Source organism: Aspergillus vadensis (genome assembly GCF_003184925.1).
Source record: "Aspergillus vadensis CBS 113365 unplaced genomic scaffold BO88scaffold_17, whole genome shotgun sequence".
In the NCBI taxonomy this organism is placed as follows: Eukaryota; Fungi; Ascomycota; class Eurotiomycetes; order Eurotiales; family Aspergillaceae; genus Aspergillus; species Aspergillus vadensis.
The window spans coordinates 238,985-262,215 of NW_020292055.1; the positions used below are offsets into that span (position 1 = coordinate 238,985).

General features: G+C 50.9%; 7 protein-coding genes across 7 annotated transcripts; 3 read left to right on the forward strand and 4 right to left on the reverse strand.

Annotated features, from left to right (window-relative positions):
- Positions 1-85: 85 nt before the first annotated feature.
- BO88DRAFT_445000 (BAR and SH3 domain-containing protein) lies at positions 86-2,468 on the reverse strand. The gene is made up of 4 exons (XM_025710161.1): positions 2,077-2,468; positions 1,634-1,948; positions 1,408-1,524; positions 86-1,355 (listed from the first exon to the last, which is right to left on the reverse strand). Exons 1-4 carry the CDS (start codon positions 2,185-2,187, stop codon positions 360-362), a joined length of 1,539 nt encoding a protein of 512 aa, XP_025561089.1. The 5' UTR covers positions 2,188-2,468; the 3' UTR covers positions 86-359.
- Positions 2,469-3,111: 643 nt separating this feature from the next.
- Positions 3,112-4,831, forward strand: BO88DRAFT_406191 (DNA helicase ZGRF1-like domain-containing protein). The gene is made up of 2 exons (XM_025707096.1): positions 3,112-4,242; positions 4,304-4,831. The coding sequence occupies exons 1-2, from the start codon at positions 3,206-3,208 to the stop codon at positions 4,743-4,745; spliced, it is 1,479 nt and encodes a 492-aa protein (XP_025561090.1). The 5' UTR covers positions 3,112-3,205; the 3' UTR covers positions 4,746-4,831.
- A 911-nt stretch (positions 4,832-5,742) lies between these two features.
- BO88DRAFT_344156 (putative nuclear migration protein (ApsA)) lies at positions 5,743-10,800 on the reverse strand (the record flags this gene model as incomplete). Its single annotated transcript, XM_025703221.1, has 3 exons — positions 5,743-5,859; positions 5,955-10,331; positions 10,393-10,800. 3 exons carry the CDS (start codon positions 10,798-10,800, stop codon positions 5,743-5,745), a joined length of 4,902 nt encoding a protein of 1,633 aa, XP_025561091.1.
- Positions 10,801-14,691: 3,891 nt separating this feature from the next.
- Positions 14,692-15,610, reverse strand: BO88DRAFT_79787 (uncharacterized protein). The gene has a single exon (XM_025713147.1). It carries the CDS (start codon positions 15,388-15,390, stop codon positions 14,923-14,925), a length of 468 nt encoding a protein of 155 aa, XP_025561092.1. The 5' UTR covers positions 15,391-15,610; the 3' UTR covers positions 14,692-14,922.
- A 1,042-nt stretch (positions 15,611-16,652) lies between these two features.
- Positions 16,653-17,721, forward strand: BO88DRAFT_427047 (DUF3431 domain-containing protein; the record flags this gene model as incomplete). The annotated part of the gene is made up of 3 exons (XM_025708954.1): positions 16,653-16,903; positions 16,971-17,606; positions 17,673-17,721. 3 exons carry the CDS (start codon positions 16,653-16,655, stop codon positions 17,719-17,721), a joined length of 936 nt encoding a protein of 311 aa, XP_025561093.1.
- Positions 17,722-18,028: 307 nt separating this feature from the next.
- Positions 18,029-20,905, reverse strand: akuA (putative DSB repair complex subunit Ku70). Its single transcript, XM_025713148.1, has 6 exons — positions 20,666-20,905; positions 19,996-20,607; positions 19,091-19,937; positions 18,923-19,026; positions 18,627-18,854; positions 18,029-18,554 (listed from the first exon to the last, which is right to left on the reverse strand). Exons 1-6 carry the CDS (start codon positions 20,729-20,731, stop codon positions 18,450-18,452), a joined length of 1,962 nt encoding a protein of 653 aa, XP_025561094.1. The 5' UTR covers positions 20,732-20,905; the 3' UTR covers positions 18,029-18,449.
- A 167-nt stretch (positions 20,906-21,072) lies between these two features.
- On the forward strand, positions 21,073-22,803 carry BO88DRAFT_406194 (ferrochelatase HEM15). Its single transcript, XM_025707097.1, has 3 exons — positions 21,073-21,479; positions 21,548-22,130; positions 22,192-22,803. Exons 1-3 carry the CDS (start codon positions 21,258-21,260, stop codon positions 22,647-22,649), a joined length of 1,263 nt encoding a protein of 420 aa, XP_025561095.1. The 5' UTR covers positions 21,073-21,257; the 3' UTR covers positions 22,650-22,803.
- The last annotated feature ends 428 nt before the right edge of the window (positions 22,804-23,231 follow it).

Below are 23,231 nucleotides of genomic sequence, written 5' to 3' on the forward strand. Positions count from 1 at the left end.
TGGTCATGACTTACGTTTTAAAGATTGAACAAACACCGATTGTGGCAGATGATGAGACAAATCAGTCTAGTAATAGTGTGTATGACAGAACTTATACCAAGTCATTGCCCAATGACTCGCTTCTATATGAGTATTTGCCCTCTTAATCAGAGAAGACAATCCATGTACAGTGTATACACCTTATGATCCACTCCCCAACCACTATAACCCCCCAACAAGGGGAAATGCTATCAAGATATTAACTACTAAATATGAATAAATATGTGGATTACATTTGACTCTGTCAATCTTCCCCTAACCCCTACCCACCACACAACCCATCCTCCCAGCTATGTACTTCATCACCACCAGAAAAACAATCACTCCACATAATTCGCCGGAAAACTCCCCTTCACCCCGCGCAACTCCCCCTCCCACCAATCATCCGTACTCTCCGTCTTCTTCAAGACCCGGATGCGATCTCCCTCCCGGAAGGCCAAATCTCCAGCACTTTGACCTCCAAAGTCATACAGGGCCGTCACGTACATGGCATTGTTCGAGTTAGCCCGAGGTGGGGGCGGCGGCGGGGGCTTCTTTTTCCCGGCGACCAAGGCACTCACGCCGGGGGAAGTTGCTCGGATGGCGCTGGATGGGGTGGATGAGGGCTGGATGCGGCTGAAGTAGTCGGCGCGGGCGGCGACGGAGGATGAGGGGCCTGGGGATGGGGTGCGGGCGTGCTCGGTTGCGGAGTAGTAGGATTCGGTGCCTGGGGAGGAGGATGGTTGTGGGGAGAGGTGGTAGCTGGAGGGGATGGTCAGGTTGTTGTTGGATGCTGAGGAGGCTAATCGGGGTTTGGTTTCGAAGACGGGGGATGGTTTGGTGTCGTAGGATGGTTTGGGGGGTGGGGGGAGCTTTTTGTTGCTGATTGCTGTGGCTGTCGCTGTAGCAGAAGGTGAAGTGGGCCGTGGGGGCTTGGGTGGAGGGGTCTCGCTGTTTGAGTTTGAGTTGGAGGGACGACGGGAGAAATGGGATCCGTTGATGGCTGGGAGACGGCTGGTGAGGCGGGAGGTTCGTGATTCCTCGGGGACTTGGGACATCTTCACGGTTTTGCCGTTGACGATGCAGCCGAATGCTTCGACTTCTTGTTGGACGGGGAGGTGGTCGCGTTCCCATTCTTGGATGACTTGCTCCATGGGGGGAGCCGGGGAGGGGAATTGCGTCTCCTGGCAGTAGTTGTGGACTACGGTATAGTAGTTGGCGAGCATGGTGTTTTGGATCTCAATCTGTGTGGCGAGCAGACGAGGAAGTAGCGAGAATGCAGCGGCGATCAAAGGTGGTAGGCATTCTCGCAGGTGGTCGTCCGCTGCGTGGTAGTCCTGCGACCGTTAGAAACTAGTTATAGATAAATTGATGGTAGGTGGCACGTACCTCGGTCGCTTTGGCAAGGTCACTCTCTGCCTTGGCAAGGGCTGCATTGTCCCGGTCTGATCGCTTCGTCTTTTTGGCATAGCTGTCTACGCGCCCTTGGTAGCGCTCGAAATCCAACTAGAATGGGAACATGATTAGCATGTAATGGTTGCATTGATGGGCGGGTTCCTGAGCGGGAGGCCAGGAACGGGGTTCCTATGGGTCCCCCATGCAAGATAATACGTACCTTTCGATCATCTCGCTTTTTGATGGTCTTCTTGACTGGACTTATGAACTCCCTAGCTTGCGACGCTGGTCGGATCATGCGATCATCGATGGCAGCCAGGTCCCCTAGTAGATCTTTCCGGAGTTCTTCATAGTGCTCGCGGAGCTTGTTGGTCCGAGCCAGGGTGGCCTGTGGGGTTAAGGCAGGCTGTGGCGCAGAAGAATCGGAGGAGCCGAGGATGGGAGCATAGAGGCCTTCAAACTCGCTCAGCATTCGATTTTGGTGCGTCAAGAGAGACGACCAAGCATCGCGCCATGCGCTGGTGGAATCGATGATCTGTTGGAATGCGGAAGAATTGCTGTCAGTTCCAAGATACGGAAGGATATCAACAAATCACACCCCGCAGGAGAAGTGCACACGCTAAAGCATGATGCTGGGAAAAGAAATTATAATATAAGACTTACTCGTCCCAAGATCTTGTCTGCTTCTTCAAAATCCTTGAGCAGAATTGCCACCTGGCTGTCATCGGCCGACCGTTTCATCAGTCGGCCAAATTGCCTCTGCATAGACTGCATGATGTGCCAATTGAGCCCCTCAGTGGAGGGGAAGACGGGAGGAGGAGAAAGGGAGAAATGCGGAGATTGGGACAGACAGGGCGGGGAATTTGTGATTAGGATGGAGGGATAGTCATTGGCGAAGAAGGAGATTCAGGGACAAGGAAAGGGATTGAAAATGACCGCGGAATCAGGAGAAGTTTAGAAACAGGAGGGGGAGAAGAAGAAGAGAGAGAGAATGAGGAATTGTGGCATTGCTGGAAAAGGACTCATTTGCGCGTGAGAACTAAGCCCAGCCGCGCATGACGCAGCCCCCTCAGAGGGGCCGTTGCTACTACTTTTGCTGCTGTTGCTGCTACTGCTGCTTTCCCCAGCAAAAGGGTAAAAAAAGAGGGTCTCAAGCGTGTTTCAGCCTTCTGGCTGGATGGGCTGACGCAACGCTATTTTTGTCGCGAATAATGTCTTTCTTTCTGCGGTGGGAAAGTACCTTGTCGATCAGGTTCAAATGAATGGATTTCTCTGGCGATTTCCAGGGAACGGACCAATTCCAACTAGTCGATGCACTACCCTGACGCTAATTGATATGCCAGATATTGCTACTTTGTATGTGGTGGGAATGCTATCTATCTCTCTATGAAGTGTAATGCCAACCTCCTTAAACATGCTCTCTATAGCTTCTGCCGCGCGGTCCTTGTAATTAAGGATACACCTCGTGGGATGAATTGCGCAATTGTCTCCAGTAACCAAGTGGTACCGCCAAGACAGACTCTGTTGCAGCCAAATAGAGAATAATTGATGACAGGGAATGGGTGCATTGCTGATATGCACGTCAAACAATCAATAATGCAGATTGACTAAAAAGCAATACATAACTACTTGCCTGAGGCAGACATCCCGTCTCCGCGGCTCAGTTCCGCCAATCTTCTCGACTTTCTTCCCCGCAACAACCATTCCCTCTCTCACATTACATGGTGATCAGACACAGGGCCACCGATCAAGGGCCCTGTTTCTGTCTCAACCACCTCCCACTCACACCAAAATGGCCACCCCACGAAGTACCCCCAGTATGAACGTCCCCGCGACCCAAAACACCGCACCGGTGATCCGCTTCCGCTGTCTCTACACCTATGACATGCGACGCAAAGCCAAGCGCTGGCAAGATGGCTTCCTCCGATACCACACCTTCAACAAACGCATCATGGTATACGATGTCGCCGGTAACTACGTGGGCGATCACCACTGCCGACAGGATGAGGGCATCCAAGACGGTGACGAATTGGAGCTGGACAACGGCGCCCTGATTGAAGTTTGCGAACCGGTGGAGAGAACGGAGACCGACCTGTCGGGCTTGCATAGTAACAAAAGAAAAGGTCAAGGCTCGCCGTCTCAACGACCCGGAGGAACGCCAACCCCTACAACAGTCGTCTACAATTCCTCTACGCCCGCACGTCCTTCTTTGCCCTCCCAGCAGAAACCGACCCGCTCCCTGAATGATCTTCTGGGTATCAAGAAGACTCCGACTCCGACACAGCGCGCAGGTTCGCCTCAGACGGGTCCTAGACAAACCCATACATTGCCGGTGAATGGGAAGGAGAACGAGCAGTTGGATTACCCTGCGAAACGAAAAAAGACAGAGAGCGCGTCCGAGAAGGTCGCCCGTCGGCGTGAACCAGCAAACATCGACTTGACGGGAACAGAACCAGAACCGGAGACATCCAGAAGACAGACAGAAACAACATCAGTCGTACACTCGAGAACAACCGACCAAAACAAACACACTACACCCTCTTCCGTCCCCCACATCAGACCCTCGGAACGGTCCAACAATATACCCCAGCGAAAGCAAACCGCTCCCAATCCTCCCAGACCACGAGAACAACCCCAACCCCAACCTCCAACACCAGAACCAGAACCAGAACCACCAAGAAACAACGACCCCCAAGCCAACTTTCTCCGTCTCCCCAGCAAAACCAAACCCTCTCGCAAGAAACTCATGTACCATACCATCCTAGCTCAGCAGCAGCAACAACCACACCAACAACAACAGCCACAACCACAACCACAACCACAATTAGAGTCAGTATGTACCAAACCCTCCAAAACCGAACTGACCAAACTGACCATCACCTCATACTAGAAACGACAATGACAACGACCCCATAGTATTATCAGATGACGACGATAATGATAACCCACCACCTTCGTCCCCTCCGCGCCCGCAACACAACCCTACCACCACCACCATCCCTAGAACAACTACACCAAAACCACTCCCACCCCTGCAAACCGGAATAGAGCGCAGAACCTCCTCTCTCCAAAAAGCACACTCTGACCCTACAGCCTTTACTCGCTTCAACGTGACCACCAACAATAACAATACCCGTACTCCCCTACAACAACATCGTCCCACTCATCGCCGTCGAGCATCAGAGAGCGGTAACAGCCCTCTAGATACAACTGACAACAACAATGCCAACGAAGAAGAACCAGAGACCGATGGTGGCCCATGGACATGGGAAGCTCAGTATCTGTTCGACTATTGGCCGGCTGGACGGGCGAAGCCGACTAGGACTTGTTAGTCATGACACTTTCCAGTTTTTATACTGGTGATTGATAGATATGTTATGACCTTAATTTATATATGATACCCTTAGATAGTTAGTTGAGAAATAGTATTTATGAGGATTGAAATGACGAAATATGCTTGATGATGATAGTAACAGTAATGTCTGTGACTTCAAAAGGGGTGCTGGTAAGCTACTAAGGCTAGACTTAATTACCGTTTAGTATCAATTCATCTCTCTACGACTGGCTAGCAAAATCCCTCAATCTCACACACGATCTTTGATTATCACAAGGGTAGTTAACCTAATCAATTTCCCCAATGTAAAGAACACACCAGAAAAACGACTCATGGATACTAACCGACCAACCAATCCCATTGGCACATGCGAAGCTAACCAATTGGATGCAATTGGTCGACAAAAAGGACAACCCGCCATCAAAATCGCAACCAATTTGAGTTCACAAAAAGGGGACAGGGGGAGAAATACAGCTTCGATCGTACACAAGTGCAATCCAGCACAGGTAAATGCACAGTATCTTGTTAATATAGAAAAATGAAAGATGTTGAGGCAAAAAAGAACGAAATATTTGTGGCAGACGGCAATCAAGCCAAGTGGGTAATGAGTGGTCCAAGTTCACAAGGTAGTAAGTATGTTAAGCTCACAGCTGAGTAATCAACATAGGAAACATATGGATAGATGGATGGTTTCGTGCGAAAACAGCTCGCAAATGAATGACAACAAAAATGATGGGGGCACAGGAGAGGGGAGATGAGGTCAAGCCCCAGAGATTAAAAGGAACTAAAGTATAGAAACTGGCGGCAGTGAGGAATGTGCCCATCAGAGGGTATGCAAACTCGCGGCTAAGCTGATCCAGACGCTGATTCTGCGCTCATAAACACCAAATGAACATGATGAGGTGCCAAAATATGACTATAGTGATAATGCAAAAGAGGCTCATGCAAATGTTTAACACCATGGGAAGAAACTAGAGGAAAATCGCCAGGTAGGCCTAAGGGCCACGGCTCAGTAGATTGCTCTCGATGACGGTTTCAGTGATGGGAGTGGATTCGGTTGACACGGGGGCTGTATTTGCTGGTCCTCGACAGCGCGCCGACATCATGCTTGCCTGTTTCCAAGGTCATTAGCTTTTTGTTATGATGGTAGGGCAACGGAATCGCAAGATCGGGGGGCAAAAAACTTACCATCGCAGCAGGCCCGCACATTCTCGAGCCGATCATCCTGTCTTTCCATCATCTGCCGCAGATCTTCCTCGCTGTCATGTGTATGAAGGCTTCCTTCATGCATGCTCGAGGTAGCATAGTTAGGACCCTTTCGGCCGAACGAACCCTTGATTGTGGTGTTTAAGATTGTACTAAGACGGGAGGAAGAGCCGTGTCTCTGATCCGAGTAATGAGACGGCGTACTCAAGGCCGGGGAACTACGACCAGGGGTGGCCGCCCGACGATTTGACAGGATGGATCCTGCACGTTGCTTAGGCCAGTTCCGGCTTGTACGACTCCGAGAAGACGAGAATGACAGCCGGGAGGTCTGACGTGACCGTGAGCGGAATCCGGGGTTGAATTCATCAATGTCTTCCAGTGAAGCATCGCCCTCCTGCTCCTCACCGTTTTCCGTCGAGTTACGCAACAGCAGATACGAGAGAGCATTGAACCAAGTCTCGTGTCTCTGACTAGTAGTGGCAGTGAACCTGATCCGGCGGCCCGGGCTAACCACTTCGAGACTCTTGCAATGAAGACCGGGAGGATAAGGATTGTCATCTGGAACAACTCTGACAGCTTCAATCAGAACACTCTTGGTGCGGAGTTCACTCTTGCCAGCACTCTGTGGATCTTGTTCGCTCCAGTACAACGTGCGCGTGTACGGGTGGAGCCAGAAGTAGCGGCGATGCCTCGAGTTGGAGATTTCCCCGGACACGGTCTTGCGGGTGTATTTCCACAAAAACTCGCCGATCATAGTCTGTGTGATTGCCTGGATCATTCGCGGATCTGTACCGGCAGCATAACCTTGAGGGCCGAGAGCTGGGTTTGGATGGCCATTGAACCGTTCTTCAATCTCAGAAGCGAAGGATGACACAGACGATCTCCGCGACACATGGCTCTCGCGCCTCACCTTCATCCGTGACGTTGTAGTTGCGGTTCCAGGTTGAAGGTTGGAGTCATTGGGAGTCCGTGGACGCTGAGCTACATTCGTCCTGTAGGCAGACGCTGGGGCAAGAGGCGGGCCCATCAGGCTTGGAGAAGAGGGGCGTAGGTCCAACGATCTCTTTTCCGCTGCCATGATGGCCTCCCTATGATCCACGGGCAAGGGAGGATGGCTCTGGATGCTAGAAGTCTGGCTAAGAGCACTTCCAGGCCTCTTGTGAGACGGAAGAGACGTTGCGGAGGGTTGGTGAGTCGGGCGAGTCCTTGCCTTCGGCGTGGCAAAGGGAGAAGAATTCTGCTCCTTGGCCTTGTCGCTGTCTGGAGGAGACAATGGCCGGGCCACAATACGATCCATCAGAATCTGATCAATTTGCTTCGACGACAGAATCGTCTGGGCACCCTGATCTGCGCGACTGGAGGACGAATGCTTCCGCACGTGGCGTGGGACAGCGTTCCCGGAAATGGCACTCAAGGGGAGCGACTCATCCAACTTGATGTTGGCTGCACTGTTGACTGTACTATCATCCAGGGTATCTTCAGAAACCACAAGCGAAGGCGGTTCCATCATCGAGCTGCTATTAAGCGACTTGTCATTCAACTCTGGAGCCGCGTTCTCGTCAGGGAATTGAAGCACGGGAATTGCAGGTGGCGGGGGGGTGGATTTGACGGGCAGGGTTTCCACGGAGCTGACAGTGGACAGTGACACATGTGACACCATAGGGACTGGCAATTCAGGCACCTGTGCGGGCATCGGCTCAGTGCATTGGGAGGCCGTAGAAGAGATGGCAAGGTTAGGAAGCGTTGGCTCGGGTACAACGGCATCGATAGGCTCTGTCTGTTGGGAAGAAATGGAAGAAAACACGAGCTCAGCCTTGGGCGCCATTTGCTCCTCAACGGCGACTACAGGGGTGATCTCCCTCGGTTCTGGGATAGCCGCTGCCGGCTGTGTCTGCTGAGCAAAGATTGAAGACAGAGCAATCTCCGGGCACTCTGCTTCCACGTTTGCAAGCGCGACTTCTGGGGTTGACTCCACGGGCTCCACAAGGGCTTCAACAGGTTCTGTATGCTGCGACAGAATCGTTGACAGAGACACCTCGGGCATATCGGTACTAGTGCCTTGCTCGGACAACAGAACTGGGGGCGCGGGTTCTGGAAGAGCTGGCGCGACGGGCAGTGTACACTGGAAGTCGATCGCCGAGACGGTCATATCTGCCACGTATGCAGGCTCAGGCTCAGGAAGTTTTGCCTCAGCCGGTGCAGTCAACTCTGAGCAAATGGCTGACAGTGTAACCTCCGGCGGTTCGGGAACAGCGAAGGCGACGGGCTCCGTGGTACCCCCAACAGCATATGAGGTGCTCAATTCTGGTAGCCTTGGTGCCACAGGAACAGTCTCCTGGAAAGAAACTGCAGAGACATCCGTTTCCATAACAGGCATCGGTTGGCCGACCGGTTTGACATCTTGAGCATCTACAACGACCTGGTCCTTCTCCATTTCTGCCTCGATGGGAGTCCATTGTGTTCCTGCGTGTGTCAATTGCGGCGGTACCTCTACCTCGGTCGCGGTGCTGGCATCGGACATAACTGTCTTTGTGGGAGTTGTAGGCAAACCACGAGCCTCCTCATCGTTCGTATCCTGGAGGCTAGTTGTCGTCGCACTTGTGGGGACCCAAGGATCAGTCATCATGCCAGAATCAACCATAACAGGCTTGGGAACCGCGTCGAGTATAGCCTCCGAAGGTCGCCTGGAGTCAGGGGTAGGCAGCATGCGTGGGGTTGAGGACTGCGAGCCAGTAGCGAATCGCATAGAGGGGCCAAAGGCACCCTCATCTTCCTCTCCGTCTAGTTCCGCAAGCTCCATAAAGAGACTCTGACCCTCAGAAGATGGCAAGCCTTGAGTGAAGCTTGTCGCGGGGGACTCTCGCGCACTTGACGGTCGGCTACCAGAAGCCATTGGGGCTTCTCCTGAAGGACGAATCTTCCTCATGACGCTCCTCTTCTTCCTCAGGCGGTATCTAGGCGAGGACATTTGGCTTGGCGACGGGAAGCCCTCGTCGTAATCCTCGTCTTCATCTCCTGAAGTAGACGCAGTACTCTGGTATGAGGTCCTATCGCGGGCTTTCGTCAATGTCAAGGAAGACACTCTTCCGCGCGGTGTCCGCTGCAATTCCTCGGTTTCCGTGAGCTCATCGGTATCAGTGCTATCGTCAGCCATGCTTTCAATTCCGGTCTGGAAAGCTTCGCTTTCGGTTGCGGTTTCTCGTTCGTTGGCCGTCTCAAAGTGGTCGTCGGCTTCGGTGGCAGTCTGGTACGCATCGCTCGGTTCGTCGGACGATTGTCCTCCTACACGGCCTTGGTGCAACTTCATGGAAGGCTTGTGAGACGGGCTGGCTTCGGTGGCATTGTCTTCCCAGTCCGAATCCTGGATCTCGATCTCTGCCCTCTTCCGTCCGGCACCCAGCAAGTCGGGCCGAGGAGCTTTCCTGGCGGCCTCAGCCTTGGTCTTCTGGCGCTTGCTTGACGGGTTAGTTGGGGCAGCGGCTTCGCGGCGACGCTGTTCGATCTCATCACGAGCTTCTTGCAGCATACGCTTGAGATCAATCTTTTCGGTCTTCTCGCGATGAATAGTGCTTTTGAGATTTTGGATCATCCGATGGGCATGACCCAGTGAACTCCGCAGCGTCTCGGTTTCCAGATGGTTGTGTCGAGGCGTGAATTTGTTGGGCGACGGGGGAGGGGAGTTCTCTGGCGTGGACTGGTCTTGATCATCCGATTCATGGCCACGAGAAACCTCGCGAGTGGATTCTGCTTCGTGTTGACGAATGCGCATTGCCACTGCTCGCGCGAGTTCTTCGTTCTGCGAGTTGAGCTCCTCCACTTTCTTTTGAAGAGCAAGCTTCTCGGCATCTCCAGCATTGAGGTTTCTTCGCAGGAGATGGATCTCGGAATCGTTGGCCTTTTGAGCTGCCGTATGATCCTCGATCAATTTCGCATTGACTTGCTTCAAGTCCTCAAGCTCTCGTTCGACGGAGCCCTTCTCGGAGGCCAGAACACCTAGGTTGCTGTTGAGTCTACTCTCTCGATCGGCTGCCTCCTTGACTGCCGCCATTAGTTCGTGGGTTTTAGTCTCCAAAGCCCAGTTTTCGTCCTTGTAGCGCTCTTCGCTCTCGTCCAGAGCACGGATCCGCTGGGTGTACCCCTCCGCCTCCAACTCAAGCCTTGACTTTTCGAGGTTGAGAACCTTCAAAGCCTCCTCGCGCTCGGCAAGCAACGCCTGTAACTGGCGAACCTGGGCCAGGAGGGAGGTCGAGATTTCGGTCGCGAATTCGATGTCATGGACGCGGGTCGAAGATTGGTTGCGCTGTTTGCGAGACGGTACGCTGACTTTACTTGGGGAATTCGTTGCTTGACCGGCGAACAGGGCGGGACTGATTGGTGACTGCGAAGGATGATTAGCAACCTGCGCACGCTCAGCGGCTTATACAATAGCCTCGGCATACCTTTTCGTATGGGGTGCCCAAGTGACTATCCTCACCACCCGCCATGCGTTTCGGGGCAAGGAAAGCCCGCGCAGTTTCCCGGCCAATTTCATTGTACTCTTTCTCCAAGTCCGCGAGCTTTTGACGAAGGTCGGGCCCAATCTGGCCCGCCTCCTGCTGCTGTTCGACTTCCTTCAACTTCTCCTCGAGCTCCTTCTGCTGCTCAATGAGGGCAGTGCCGAGCTTGCTGGCCTCCTCGAGCCTACGCTCTGTCTCCGCCAGATGCGCCTCGAGGGCTCGTTTTGCCTGCGCCGGGGAGGATGCATCTAGACTGTACAGCTGGGTGTCAAAGGATGAGTACCGGTGCGAATCGCGAGGAACGGCGCCCTCCTGGGAGGCGGAAACGAAAGGGTCTTCGATTGTCGACATGTTGCCAGTTGTCCCTCGTCCACCATCGGCAGTAGCGTTGATCATGCGGCCTGAAGAGACAGCCACTCTTGCGGCTGATCGAACAGCAGGCTGTGCCTAATCCCGTAGGGTGAGGGTACAGCCAACGTCAATAGCCCGCACAGTCGTCGCTTCGTTTCTCGTTTTCTCGTTTTAGTTTTCGGTCATCCTCTGGTTATGCGACGATCTCTTTGCCGGCCTGCTTGCTTATTCTTAGTTTCCTCTCCAATGCGAATGGCGATTCGGTGAGCCGACCTGCGACCCGATCTTCGCAACACCTCGGGGCTGGAAGAGTTCGCGACCGTCAAACAATAGGGGATGCGCGTTGGTGACCGATGATTCGCTGCGGTGGCCGCGTCGATTGCCGACCGAAGAAGACAACAAAAACACTTTGGTATCGGCGGATTACGATACCGGGAGCCGAAGGTGGGCGGTTAGGCCTCGATTGTGACGAAGAGACTTGGGGCAAGGAAGTGAAAACCTGCTCCAAGAGAAGCTTCGGACAACAAACGCGTGCCTGTCCAGTAAACGCAGAGTAATCTTGTGCGTGTGCGACCAGATGTGCGCCTTCGGGACGAGGCAGCGGCGTGCGGGCGAAACAAGGGAGTCGCCGAGATGCGGGCGCAGAATGAGAACCAAGGACGGAGGGAAAGAGGATCGAGGAAATTACGGGTACAGGCGGATGCAATGGAGCGTCCACACTATACAATAGATAAGATCAAAATAAGATATAAGTAGGGATTATTAAGAGTGAACAATGATGTGGTAGAAGAAAAGGAAGGACCAAGGGTCAATGCGAAAGGAAGGGTACGTAGGGAAAGAAAGAAAGGCAAAGAAAGAAGTTGGTTTAAGTCCGAAGGGGAAGTAGACACAAGGAAAATGGGCAAGGGCAATTGGATGAAGGGGGAAATTGGAAATGGTGGAAGGGGAGATGAGGGGGAAAGGAAGAGAAGGGAAGGGGAAAATGAGGGAGTGATTCAAGGCAGAGAGTGCCAGTTGTTGATGTTGTTGTTGTTGGTCAACGAGACGAGGACGACTCGTTCGTTGGGCGGGGGAAGGAGAGGAGGGAGGGAGGGAGGAGGGAGAGAGGGACGGATGGACGAGAGTCAGTCACCCTAACCAGTAGTAACCTAACTACCTCACTTAACTCGCTCACTACTCTTCCTCACTACTAATCTTGGGGTACCCTGAGTTAGTGTAGTCAGTACTAAGAGTCGTGAGGAACGAGGGAGGCACCAGAAAGGAACTCACTAAGAAAAAGGAGCCCACTTCGGCAGGGGAATTAATTATTCTTCGGGGCACCGTTTGCCTCAGGTTCCCCTCTGGTCAGCACCGACCGTCAACAACAGAACTACCTCTCTCTGTCCTCTGTCTCTGTTTATTCTTCTCTTCTCTCGTCTCTGCTTTAACTACTAGAAAGTCACAGCTGTGCTGGTACCAGGATGGTAAAGTCCCCCCAAAGGCTAACGGCAAATAATTCCAAGAATTATTGTGGGCAGCAGAGCCAAAACAAATGGTGCCTGAAGCATTAATTGATCGGATACGTAATGGCAATGCTGGCCGATTGGGAGAGGGGGAGCCGATCTTGGGATCTGGCATTTATTGATTGTTTGACTTGACACCACATTCTCCTTCCATCCATACATAATACGTATACATACAAAGAGAAGCCATATCGGAATAGAGACATGGGACAAGTCACGATCTACCGGGCTAGGGGTCTGTCATCAGCTAGCTTCCCTTGGAACCAGACAAGCAACATTGAAGGTTATTCAGATGTCCACAAAGTACAAAGTAAAACCAACTACTGGAGAGGAACTAAGTAAGCCCTCCCGCACACGCGTAGCGAACAACAACCCATTTTAAGTTGCGAGGGTGTGACCTGCCCGATGATCACCACCACCATCACATTCCCGCTCATTGCTAAACCAGTCGGGCGGGTTCCCCCCCTCAGAAAACCATCCCATCCACGGTACTCGGCATTCAACAAGAAGAGGTACCCGTACCACAACTCTTGCAGATTCGGTAATACTAACCTCGAGATAGCCTTTCAGCTGGGTGAGGCTGGCCTGTTTGCTAGGTTTGCATGGATGCCTTGTTCCCTCTTTCCCAGTCACCTGATGCCGATCGGGACATAATTATGGTCATGTGATCTGTAAGCCGAGAGCAGAACACTACTCTGTACTCCGTGGCAGTTCTCGCGCACCTTTACAAAGTACTATTGGGAGAGAAGAAAAGCAAAAAGACAGACTTAGTTTCAGCTGAATGCACAGCCCCAATGCTCAGATGCTGTGTCCATCGTCACCTCGATCTGTCAATCTGCAGGTCCTGCAAATGTCGCACGTAGGGGATGAACCACGTGTCAACCACATTGGATGACGCATCATTCCAGAAACTCTCTCTCACCGAGAAAGGGTGAGCTGTTCATTAGGTACTGGCTGTGAGGCTCTAGTTAAAACGTCAGATGGACGAAAGGACGAGAAAGAATAATAACTAAATAGAAACTTTGACTCAGCTGAGTTGTGCAACTTCGATAGCATTGAATCTTATTGTGCGCCCCTTGCTCCCTTTGTACTCGGTTGCCAAGACCGTTGGAGATTCCATTCCTAAGATTTGACCACTATTTACTGCTCTTCCAGTCGAGTACTTGACTTCATGGATGTAACGCTACTTGGGCATAAGTCCATGCAGCGGTGCCCATGTAGTTCTGCTATGTGTCACGGTGCTATGCAGTACTTGCATTATCCAGTTCGTTTAGTGGAATGCAAGTCCATGGATTCTGCGGAGGGAAATCAAAAGAAAACAAAATTGACAAGACAACATAATCTGGAAGGGCAATAATATCAGTAGGTATCATGTCTTGTAGCAAAGTGGTACTTGCCTTTAGTATCAACATGATATATCATTGTTAGCGATTTCAACATCGATCTCTCAGAAATCCAGGGATACTGTTCTGCTGCCGCGCACTATATAAAATTCGTGGGTCAAGTTATTCCGAACTTAGTATCAAAACAGATTCGAAAATGACAAGCGATAAGCATTGGCTGATCAAAAGTAGTAAGAAAATCAGATCAAATCCACTGGAAAGAGTACCTGGAAAATGGTAAGTTAGGGAATTGCGAAGGATGGTTTCTATGGGTAATTGAGCCAGGCAACAATATAATGGACCACGGTAATACTTATCTTTGTCCACAGCGAAGCCGAAGGAGTCCGACGGTTTTATTTCTCCGCCATCACAGCTTGTGAGACCTCTGGTATCTGGATCCACACACCTCATTCTTTCGAGTGGAGCTGATATAATTCACTATATTGTCTTCTCCAGACCACAGTCTATGTCTGTGCGTGTGGGTAATGGGTTGTGTAGAAGTTCGATTAGAACGAGTTCAAGGGTGCTGGTAGAGTTGATACCAAGCATAGCATAAGAGTCGTGAGTAGTTCTCCAGGCTAAAGTATGGATATAGTAGAAGTTATCGGCCACTTACTACATATTTAGAGTTGTGTGCGCTGACAGTGAAGTAAGTTCAGATGGCTTTTGTATGAACAAGCCTGGCTCATGGAGGAGCTCATGCTTCCAATATTCTGATGAAGTTCATATCGGTCTTGTCATTCTTGCTTCATTTATCCACATTGACTAGCATGGGTTCTTTGTAAAGCAGCTGTGGTCTGGCTGGAAGGCTAGAAGCGCCTTGATAGCTTTCTTTTTCACGGCAGAAAGGGCCTTTTAGAAGGCTCCAAGGTTGGGTTCAGTGGAGTCATCTAGGTCAGAGAAGTGTCATTCTATTCTCTTTAGCCTTGATACGTAGTAGTACTACCATTGGCCGATACTGGTGCATGGGCCTGGGTATGGCGCCAACTAAAGTAGCACTGTGTATTGCCTGATATATTCTTCTAATGTAGTCATATGAATCCTTCATCCTGCCCCCCTCCCCCGCACTACTATTTGCTGTCCTAACTTACTGATTTAGCTACTGATAATATCCACTACGATTCCTGGGGGCCATTATCTTTCCTTATGGGGTCAGCCTGGCTAAGCCTTGCTGGGCGCCACATTGACTGTTGGGGCTATTTTGGGGATTTCCGAAACCGGAAAAGTACTGAGTAAGCTTAGTATGTCCCAAAGATTCTAAGCGACACAAGAGCCACGAATTCGAAGAGGCAGGAAAGCCGAAAAGAGTCAAGACACAGAATGGGCGGGGCGGCGAGATGAAGCCGAATGGGAAAAATAAAAGAAGTTAAATCCAAATGCGGGTTGGAGTCTGACTCTGAGTCCTTATCAGTGGATAAATCCCCGAGGCACTTGTCATCTGGCGGGCAAATCATATATCCATTCCCCAGCTGTCCACGTACGTATCTAGATTGGTACGCAGTGGGCCATGGTTCTTTGTGTTCGTTCGCCTGCCCACCGGTGCATGTCTGTTTCAAATGTCTCATGGCCATTCTCTTATCCACCGTGTTCGGGACGTGCGAGACAATGTTGCCGATCCGGGGTGACAGTTTTTGGCATTCCAACCGAACAAACTTGGAAACTGTCGAACGTTGGGTTTCGAAAGAAGGCTGTGACATGCGAACCATGGCGGATTAGCGTCGCAGCTGCGTGGCATATTTGGCTAGAGATATTAGTGGTGCCCACGTACGCGCAATGGCCCCCGCGACGTCATCCCGTCAAGGGGCAAAGGTTGACCGCCACCAGTGGTCCATGGTTTTTGCACAGCCAAGTTGAGGCATGGAAGGGCGAGCAAACTCAACTTCTTTATACGAGGGGGAGTAAGATTTTCATGGCGGGGATATTCCGAGATGGGGACAAGAAATTAGGAGAGATATCGAGAGTGCTATAAGCACTAAATCGTAATTAATTATGGTATGTCTCAAAGTAACCTAAAGACAAGATGTCGTGCTCCCAGTCTAAACTTGGCGGCTGCCAAGCTTCCCCGCTAAGAGCCCGCTAAGGAAGAAAGTGGTTCCCTTAAGGTTTGCGATTGTCTGAGGGGACTCTCCATTCCCCAACAGCCTATGACAGTCTCTTCCATTTCCCCCCCTTTGTCTTCATCTTTGGGGAGCCAAACGATAGCAATAATTTTAACGCGTGGCCGCTCAGTGGGGGTTACGGTTACGCCCCACTCCCTCCATTGCCGCGCCACAACAAAAGACTGACTGACTGAAAGATTCGCTGTGCCTGAGCGGGCGAAACAGAAGCAGGCAGATGGGGGCTGGAATTGGAAGCATTCGATGGACCTTCCTCCCACGCCTACTAAGTCTGAGTCTAAGTCTACTACTACTCGTCGTAGTGACTATTTTAGTCCCAAAGTCACTAAAAAGTACCTACTTAATACTACCACTGCACCTACCGCCTTGGTAGGCAGACGAATAGGTTAATCAATGCTCCTCCAGTCTCCTTTCCTGATTACCTCGCCTTGACCCCTCTCGTCCGTCTTCTCTCTCTCCTTCTCTCTCGTCCTCTATCTTTCGCAATATGCTACACATATAGCCCCTCCAATACCCTCCTTTTTTTCTATTTATTCTTCCCCCCTCTTTCCCTTCCCTTGGATTCTTCCTCATCGGATTGACCCTCCTTTTAATGCTTGAATTTATACTCTCCGTCTTGCATCTTTATCGGTCCTTCCCGACTCAAGTCATTCCTTACACCAAGCTGTATTGTGACAACATCAATCTTAGTCAACCTCCAGTCTTGTCACCCTCATAAGAGAAGAACGGCGTCCAAGCTGTATTATATTGATTACGGCCTTACGATAATAGTCCTCGTTGGCTTTTCAACCAATTTCTTTGGATAAAGTCCTGAGTCGTGCACAAAAGCTACCGACTTTCAGCTATCCACCATGAGATGGGGCGCTCGCATAGCATTATGTGCTAGTTTAGCACTCATCTTGCCCTTATATCTCTTGAAGATCCACCTCGAGGACCTCTGCGATCAGTATCGCGCGGGCGCATACCTGATCAATTGGCTGGATTTGCGCCCGCCGATGAACAGACTAAATGGCTCCCGTCCTGTCACACCAGGGGATAAAGTGATTGTGATGGCCAAGCTACAGGAAGAGCACACTGAATGGGTCGAGGAGGAGCTACCAGAGTGAGTGTTATTGTCCTCCTATATTGCCCATATGTTTCAGCGCACTGATAGCTTCTCTCCTCCAAAGCTGGCAACGGGCCATATACATCGTGAATCCCTCCAAACAGGTCGCAGCTGACGACACGACACTTACAACCCCGCTGAACAAGGGTCACGAGTCCATGGCTTATCTCACCTACCTAATTGATCATTACGACAACCTACCATCCACAATTGCTTTTCTTCATTCTCATCGATCGGGTTTCCTGATGGCCTGGCATGTAGATGCGCCTTTACACGACAACGTCATTGCGATGAAATCCTTACGTCTCAATTTCGTTCAAGATAATGGCTACGTCAACCTCCGCTGCAACTGGAACCCAGGGTGCAAGCAGGGCCATCGCACCAACCAGCACGTGACAGAAGAAGTCTTTGCAGAGATCTTCGAGGGCACAAGCACCCCGCCATTAAACTCCACCGGAGGCCTCACGATGCAAGATGAATACGACGAGGTTAAATACCAGAAGTTTCTGCAAATGCCGAAACAGATTGGCGCGGCGTGTTGTGCGCAATTCGCCGTGTCACGGGAGCAGGTCCACCAACGACCACGAGAAGATTACATCAAGATCCGCCAGTGGATTATCGACACAGACAAGAATGATGCCAGTAGCGGTCGTGTCATGGAATTTCTCTGGCACGTCATATTCGGCAAAGAATCAATATAGTACGTTGTCTTTGCATCGCTCACCCCCTGAATGCAGCTTGACCACTAACATTTCGCTACTCACAGCTGTCCCGACGAAGAAGTCTGCTACTGTCAAGTTTACGGACAATGTTGATCATTGTACGCATACCATTAACGTTTTTGCTTTTCACCAAAAATACCCACGGCTTCTACTTGTATATATTACGATAGCTTCCTTCTTTCGGCGCTCTCTTGTTTGATTCTATCTTATCTACTTTCGACATATTATCCCGTTTTTGTGGATTTTCTTTCTTTCGCTCGTTTACATCAGTTCTTGTGGATAATTACCAGCGACCATACGTTTCTACAGGGATATTACAAACAGCGTGGCGTTGTTTACAGGGACTGCTCGGTTCAAGTTGACTCAATTGACGCACTTGTCCCATTTTCTCTTCGGCGAAGAAACCTGACTCCTATCGTTAACGGCGAATCTGGTTGGATATGTTACGATCGTTTCAATATTAATTCGAACTTGGAAAGACGCGCACCTGCTGCACTAGTGGATTTTTTCTGAGGATAAAGACCTCGGTAACCGAATTCTAAGCGGCTTGTTTTGGAAAAGTACTTGGACCTCAGGATTTCATATGATTATGTCTCTACTATTACTCTGCGATTTGATGGTATCCCGCTAGTCCAGCGGATGCGATATTCTTAATGGGACAAAAAGTGTACATCGCCCAAAAAGGGTTTCCATTATGGTTTTTGTTGAAGGACTCCTATCTCGACCATCCAACCCCACCATTAATTACAAGCTCATGCTATCAGATGACGAATAGCCACCATTAGGGGTTTTAAACAGCGGATCCAACAATCCTGCCATGACTACTGCTCCAAGAACTCCTCTACTCGCTCAATAAGATCCGCTTTCTTACCAGCATTGGAGCGTCCATTCGAGGTCAAGAAATCTTTCAGGATGGCGACCGTAAGCTAGAAACCGCTGGTTAGTATACTGTCATAGATACCAGCATGGGGCCATGTAGGACGCTTGTGCTAGCTTACCTTGGATAGCGTCCCCTTCTCGTGATGCCTGCGGACCTCTTCCTCTAGGTTTCCGGAGCCCTCCTCGACCTTGACTTTCTTCGAAGGTTTGGAGTCTTCGGTTTCGCTTGCTCGGTCTTTGGATCCTCTTTTCACGAGGGTGCTTGTTGGGTGAGGGGCCGCTGCTGAGGTTTTGGCGTGTTGTTTTTCGAGTTCCTCGGCCCAAGATAATACGTAATCACCGGCGCGCTGGAGTAGAGTTGTTAATTAGTGAACGTTGGAAGAGTATTTCCTTGTGTTAGGTATGGTGGATGTACCTTGTCGATTTGGCGGTATTTGGGAATAGTCTTGTCTTCTGGCTTCTCAGGGAGATCCTCGTCTAAGGCGAGAGCTTGTAGGATGCGGTAGTGCCATTGGAGGGCTGATTACGGGCTGTCAGCATCCCTCTCATAGCATACAAGCAGTGGATGGTAGATTTGACTTACATGGATTGGGGTATCTGAGAGGCTCGTACACCCCCTTTGGCAGCTGCAATTGTTGAACGACCACGCGCATCTGATCGATTAATGACTCCGGGGCGACATTCAACGTGGTTTCAGGATTTTGCCGAATATCGTCTGCGAAAGGCAGGGGAAGAATCCACATGCCAGGAGGGTACTTTTGTACGCCATTCTCATCAAGCTTTTCTTCGCCTGCGATCATAGCGGCGAGGACGGGGCCAGCACCCTTGCGCGCAATGAACCAGACGAGTGCCATCTTCTTGTTACGCAAAAGCGTCTGGTGCAATGCAGAAAATACTCGCGACGACCCTACATAGTCTTCCTCGGATGGATAGATAAAGTATGGGTGTTTGACGTTCGCCCAAAATGGAAGCGCAGTGATAGGCTTGAACCCTATAACCCTGATCACTGGCTCACCGAAGTCCCTGAGCGACTTCTGTTCATCGGGCGAAAAGGTTACTTGGTCTCCACCAAACTTATATGCCTTTCTGATCTCCCATTTCTCGACGTTACGGCCAGTATCATCTGCAGAATGGGTAGTCACGCCTTTCGCGACTACAGGCTTCTCGCCGTTCAGCCAGATGAAGGAATTTCTAGCGGGCGCTTGCCTTCGTAAGAGTATATAGCCCGATACCGAGATCCTGAAGTCTGGCCCAAGTTCTAAAGGCATGTTCGAAAAATGAGTGCGACGCGGGACCGTTCTTGAGTTGATACTGGATAGAAGCGTGTTGAGGAGTGAAATCCCGTCCCCGGTCGCTGTCGCCGCCTTTGAATCAGATTGCAGATACGCAGGTGCCTCTGGATCGTTGGGCGATGACTTGTAGATAATATCCTTTGTATATGGAGTGAGTATGACCCCTGCCACATTGTCATAGGGTATGATAGCTTACGTCATAGAACTTGCTGTTCTTGAACTCATGCTCAGGACGTGAGATCGGAAACAGCTCAATGGTGACACCAAGATCATAAAGATCCTTAGCACGTACAGTCGCCGCCGACCGCAGGGTTTTATCATCACCATGGGGGTTGTCATTGTCGGTTATAATGAACAAGCGCCGGGAGAGGAAATTTGGTGCTCTGGATGTGAATATCTGGTTGGCGCAGAATAGGACGTTTGCCATAGAGACTTGCTCTTTCGCCGGAGATAGGACCTCCCTTGAGTCTCCATCATCATCCACCAGCGCCCGAAGTTCTTTGACCTCCTGGGCCGAAGGAACATCGAGGTCGGTGAAGAGGTAGCAGTTGGGGTAGGAGAGGTCTCCGCGACCGTCTTCATCTTCTTCAAAGAACTTGGACGCCTGCGTCCCAAACAGCAAAACCCCCATCATGTCTTGTGGATTGGATATGATTCGTTGTTGCATGAAGTGATAGGCGCATTTGAGCGCTGCCGTAGTGGGTGATTCTTGGGTGTGTTTCTTAGGGTCTGCTGAGGGACGAGGCGTCAACATGGAATCGCTGACATCGATTGCGAAGAGGACTGCATCTTTGACTGATCTGTAGCTCTGATCTTATCGTCAGTTCCAGACTTTGGGTCCAGGCTCATGGGTAGGATGTGCGTACAGTCTCATCAATCTCCTCCTCTTCCTCAGCCGCTTCGTCTTCGCGATGTGGGTTACCGTCTGCCATACTGGTTGTGGTAGAGTAGGTTGAAGTATTCAAAGTAATATCGAAATGAAGACAGGGAAGTATAGAGGTTTAAGATAAGTTGCATTCGAAATCAGGAACAAGTGGGGCTGTTGTGTCTGCCTGTTTGGCCTCTGCTGCCTGCAGCCGAGGGAAGATCTAGTAGTAGTATCTATATCGTCACTGGATCCCGTCGCGAGGGACGCGATAAAACCGGCGGGCAGAAAGACGCGGGGAGACACGAACATCATGTGATGTCCATCCAGTAATTGATGACGCTAGGTGGCCGGTCATTGGCTGTCGGGGGTCGGAGTTAGTCGTGGTATCGATGCTCCGTCATCAAGCCGTTCTGGACTTTTCAGCTTCCAGAAGGCCTTGCGCTGTTGTATACACCCACTACCTCTTCTTGCCACTCGTCTATCAATTGATTATTTAATGCAGGCCTAAATTGTTCATCCACTTGCGCGATACGAACGGTCTTTCCTTGTACCTCCTTTGACTAGCTTACCCGATCCTACAATTACCTGTCATGGCTCTCCGCCGCCCGTTTACTCTTCCCCGGCAATTGCTGCGACCGGCATCTCGCACCCTGTTCGGATACAGGCAGGAACAAAGATGTGGGCTGGCGACAACGGTACCTCCAGTTACCCAGGATGCAACAGGCTCTAAGGGCCCTACGGCCATGGTCTTCCTCAACATGGGAGGGCCCTCGACGACAGACGAAGTAGAGGATTTCCTCAGTCGGCTCTTTGTACGTCTTCGACCATGGCAAGCTGTCATTTTGGCTGCAATATTTCTAACAGTTTACTTTCAATAAAGGCCGACGGCGATTTGATTCCTCTAGGCAGGTTCCAGAATTACCTCGGGCCTCTCATTTCGAAGCGACGCACACCCAAGATCCAAAAACAGTACGCGGACATCGGCGGAGGCTCACCCATCAGGAAATGGTCGGAATACCAATGCGAAGAAATGTGCAAGCTGCTGGACAAGATCAACCCGGAGACTGCGCCTCACAAGCCGTATGTCGCCTTCCGTTACGCCAACCCGCTGACGGAACAAATGTACACACAATTGCTGGAAGATGGTTTTGGCAATGGCAAGGGCGGTCGTGCGGTCGCTTTTTCGCAATACCCCCAATATTCCTGCTCTACTACGGGTAGCTCTCTGAATGAGTTGTGGAAATGGAGGAATCGGCTGGAGGGCAAGCGAGCAAACGGAAACGTGGACACTTCCGGAGCCATCCAGTGGAGCGTTATCGACAGATGGCCTACGCACCCTGGCCTTGTGGAGGCGTTTGCGAGAAACATTGAGGACCAACTCAAAACCTATCCGGAAGATAAGAGGAATGGAGTGGTTCTCTTGTTCTCGGCCCACAGCTTGCCCATGAGTGTTGTGAACAGAGGTGAGTCCTTGAGGAACCTGTCACGAAGTCCCGGTGGCTAATCGAGTACTTTCTCTTTTAGGTGATCCCTACCCAGCCGAGGTCGCTGCAACTGTGCATGCGGTCATGCAAAGACTCAATTTCAGCAACCCTTACCGCCTCTGTTGGCAATCTCAGGTTGGACCAAAGGCTTGGCTGGGGGCGCAGACTAGCGATACCGTTCAAGAGTATGTGAAGCGTGGACAGACTGACATTGTCCTCGTACCGATCGCCTTCACCAGCGACCACATTGAGACTCTGTATGAGCTGGATCTCGAAGTCATGGAAGAGGCGAATCACCCGGGTGTCAAGCGGGCCGAAAGTCTGAACGGCAGCCCTGTCTTCATCCAAGCCCTTGCAGATCTTGCTCAAGAGCACTTGCACAAGGGAGAGAAATGCTCGCTGCAAATGACTCTGCGTTGTCAAGGCTGCAAGAGTGAGAGGTGCTTGGAGCAGAAAAAGTTTTTCGCTGGTGAACAGGGAGCATCCTTGGTAGTATAATCACCAGGCACTAGAGTTTCGTTTCTTTTCACAAGGGTTCTGTTCTTTGATGTGTGTATGTGAAGGCGTTTTCTGTACGATAGTTTGTGTGTCTATACAAGCAACAAGCAACAAGCAACGAGCTACAACCATTTAGTTTATGATTTCGGCAAATTCCTCATGTGGACGAATAGTTTTTTTTCACCGTCGTACCAGTGTCTTGACTGCTGGCAGTTCCTATGGAGAGTTTCTGGAGCTGGGAAGGAGTCGACAGCGTGGAGTGATGTAAGTGGCCCGAGGCGGCGGGTAGTCCAGGGCGTTATCGCCGAGCTGACTTGCCTTGCTTCTGAGATTTCTGAGACTGCATACCCGGGGCTGATCCCCGATAAATGGACTTGAACCGTGAAACATCTCCCACAATCACCACCCACCACCAGGCATGCCCATCCTAGGCTGAAATTCTAGAATCACGTCACCACTACCTACCTCTTAAGATACTAACATGCGCTGGCATGTGTTAATCCCCAGCATTTGCTGACCTGTCGTGTGTTTCATGCCGATAGATAAGCGAACTGCTCGGAGTTTAACTTAGTAAACGGACTA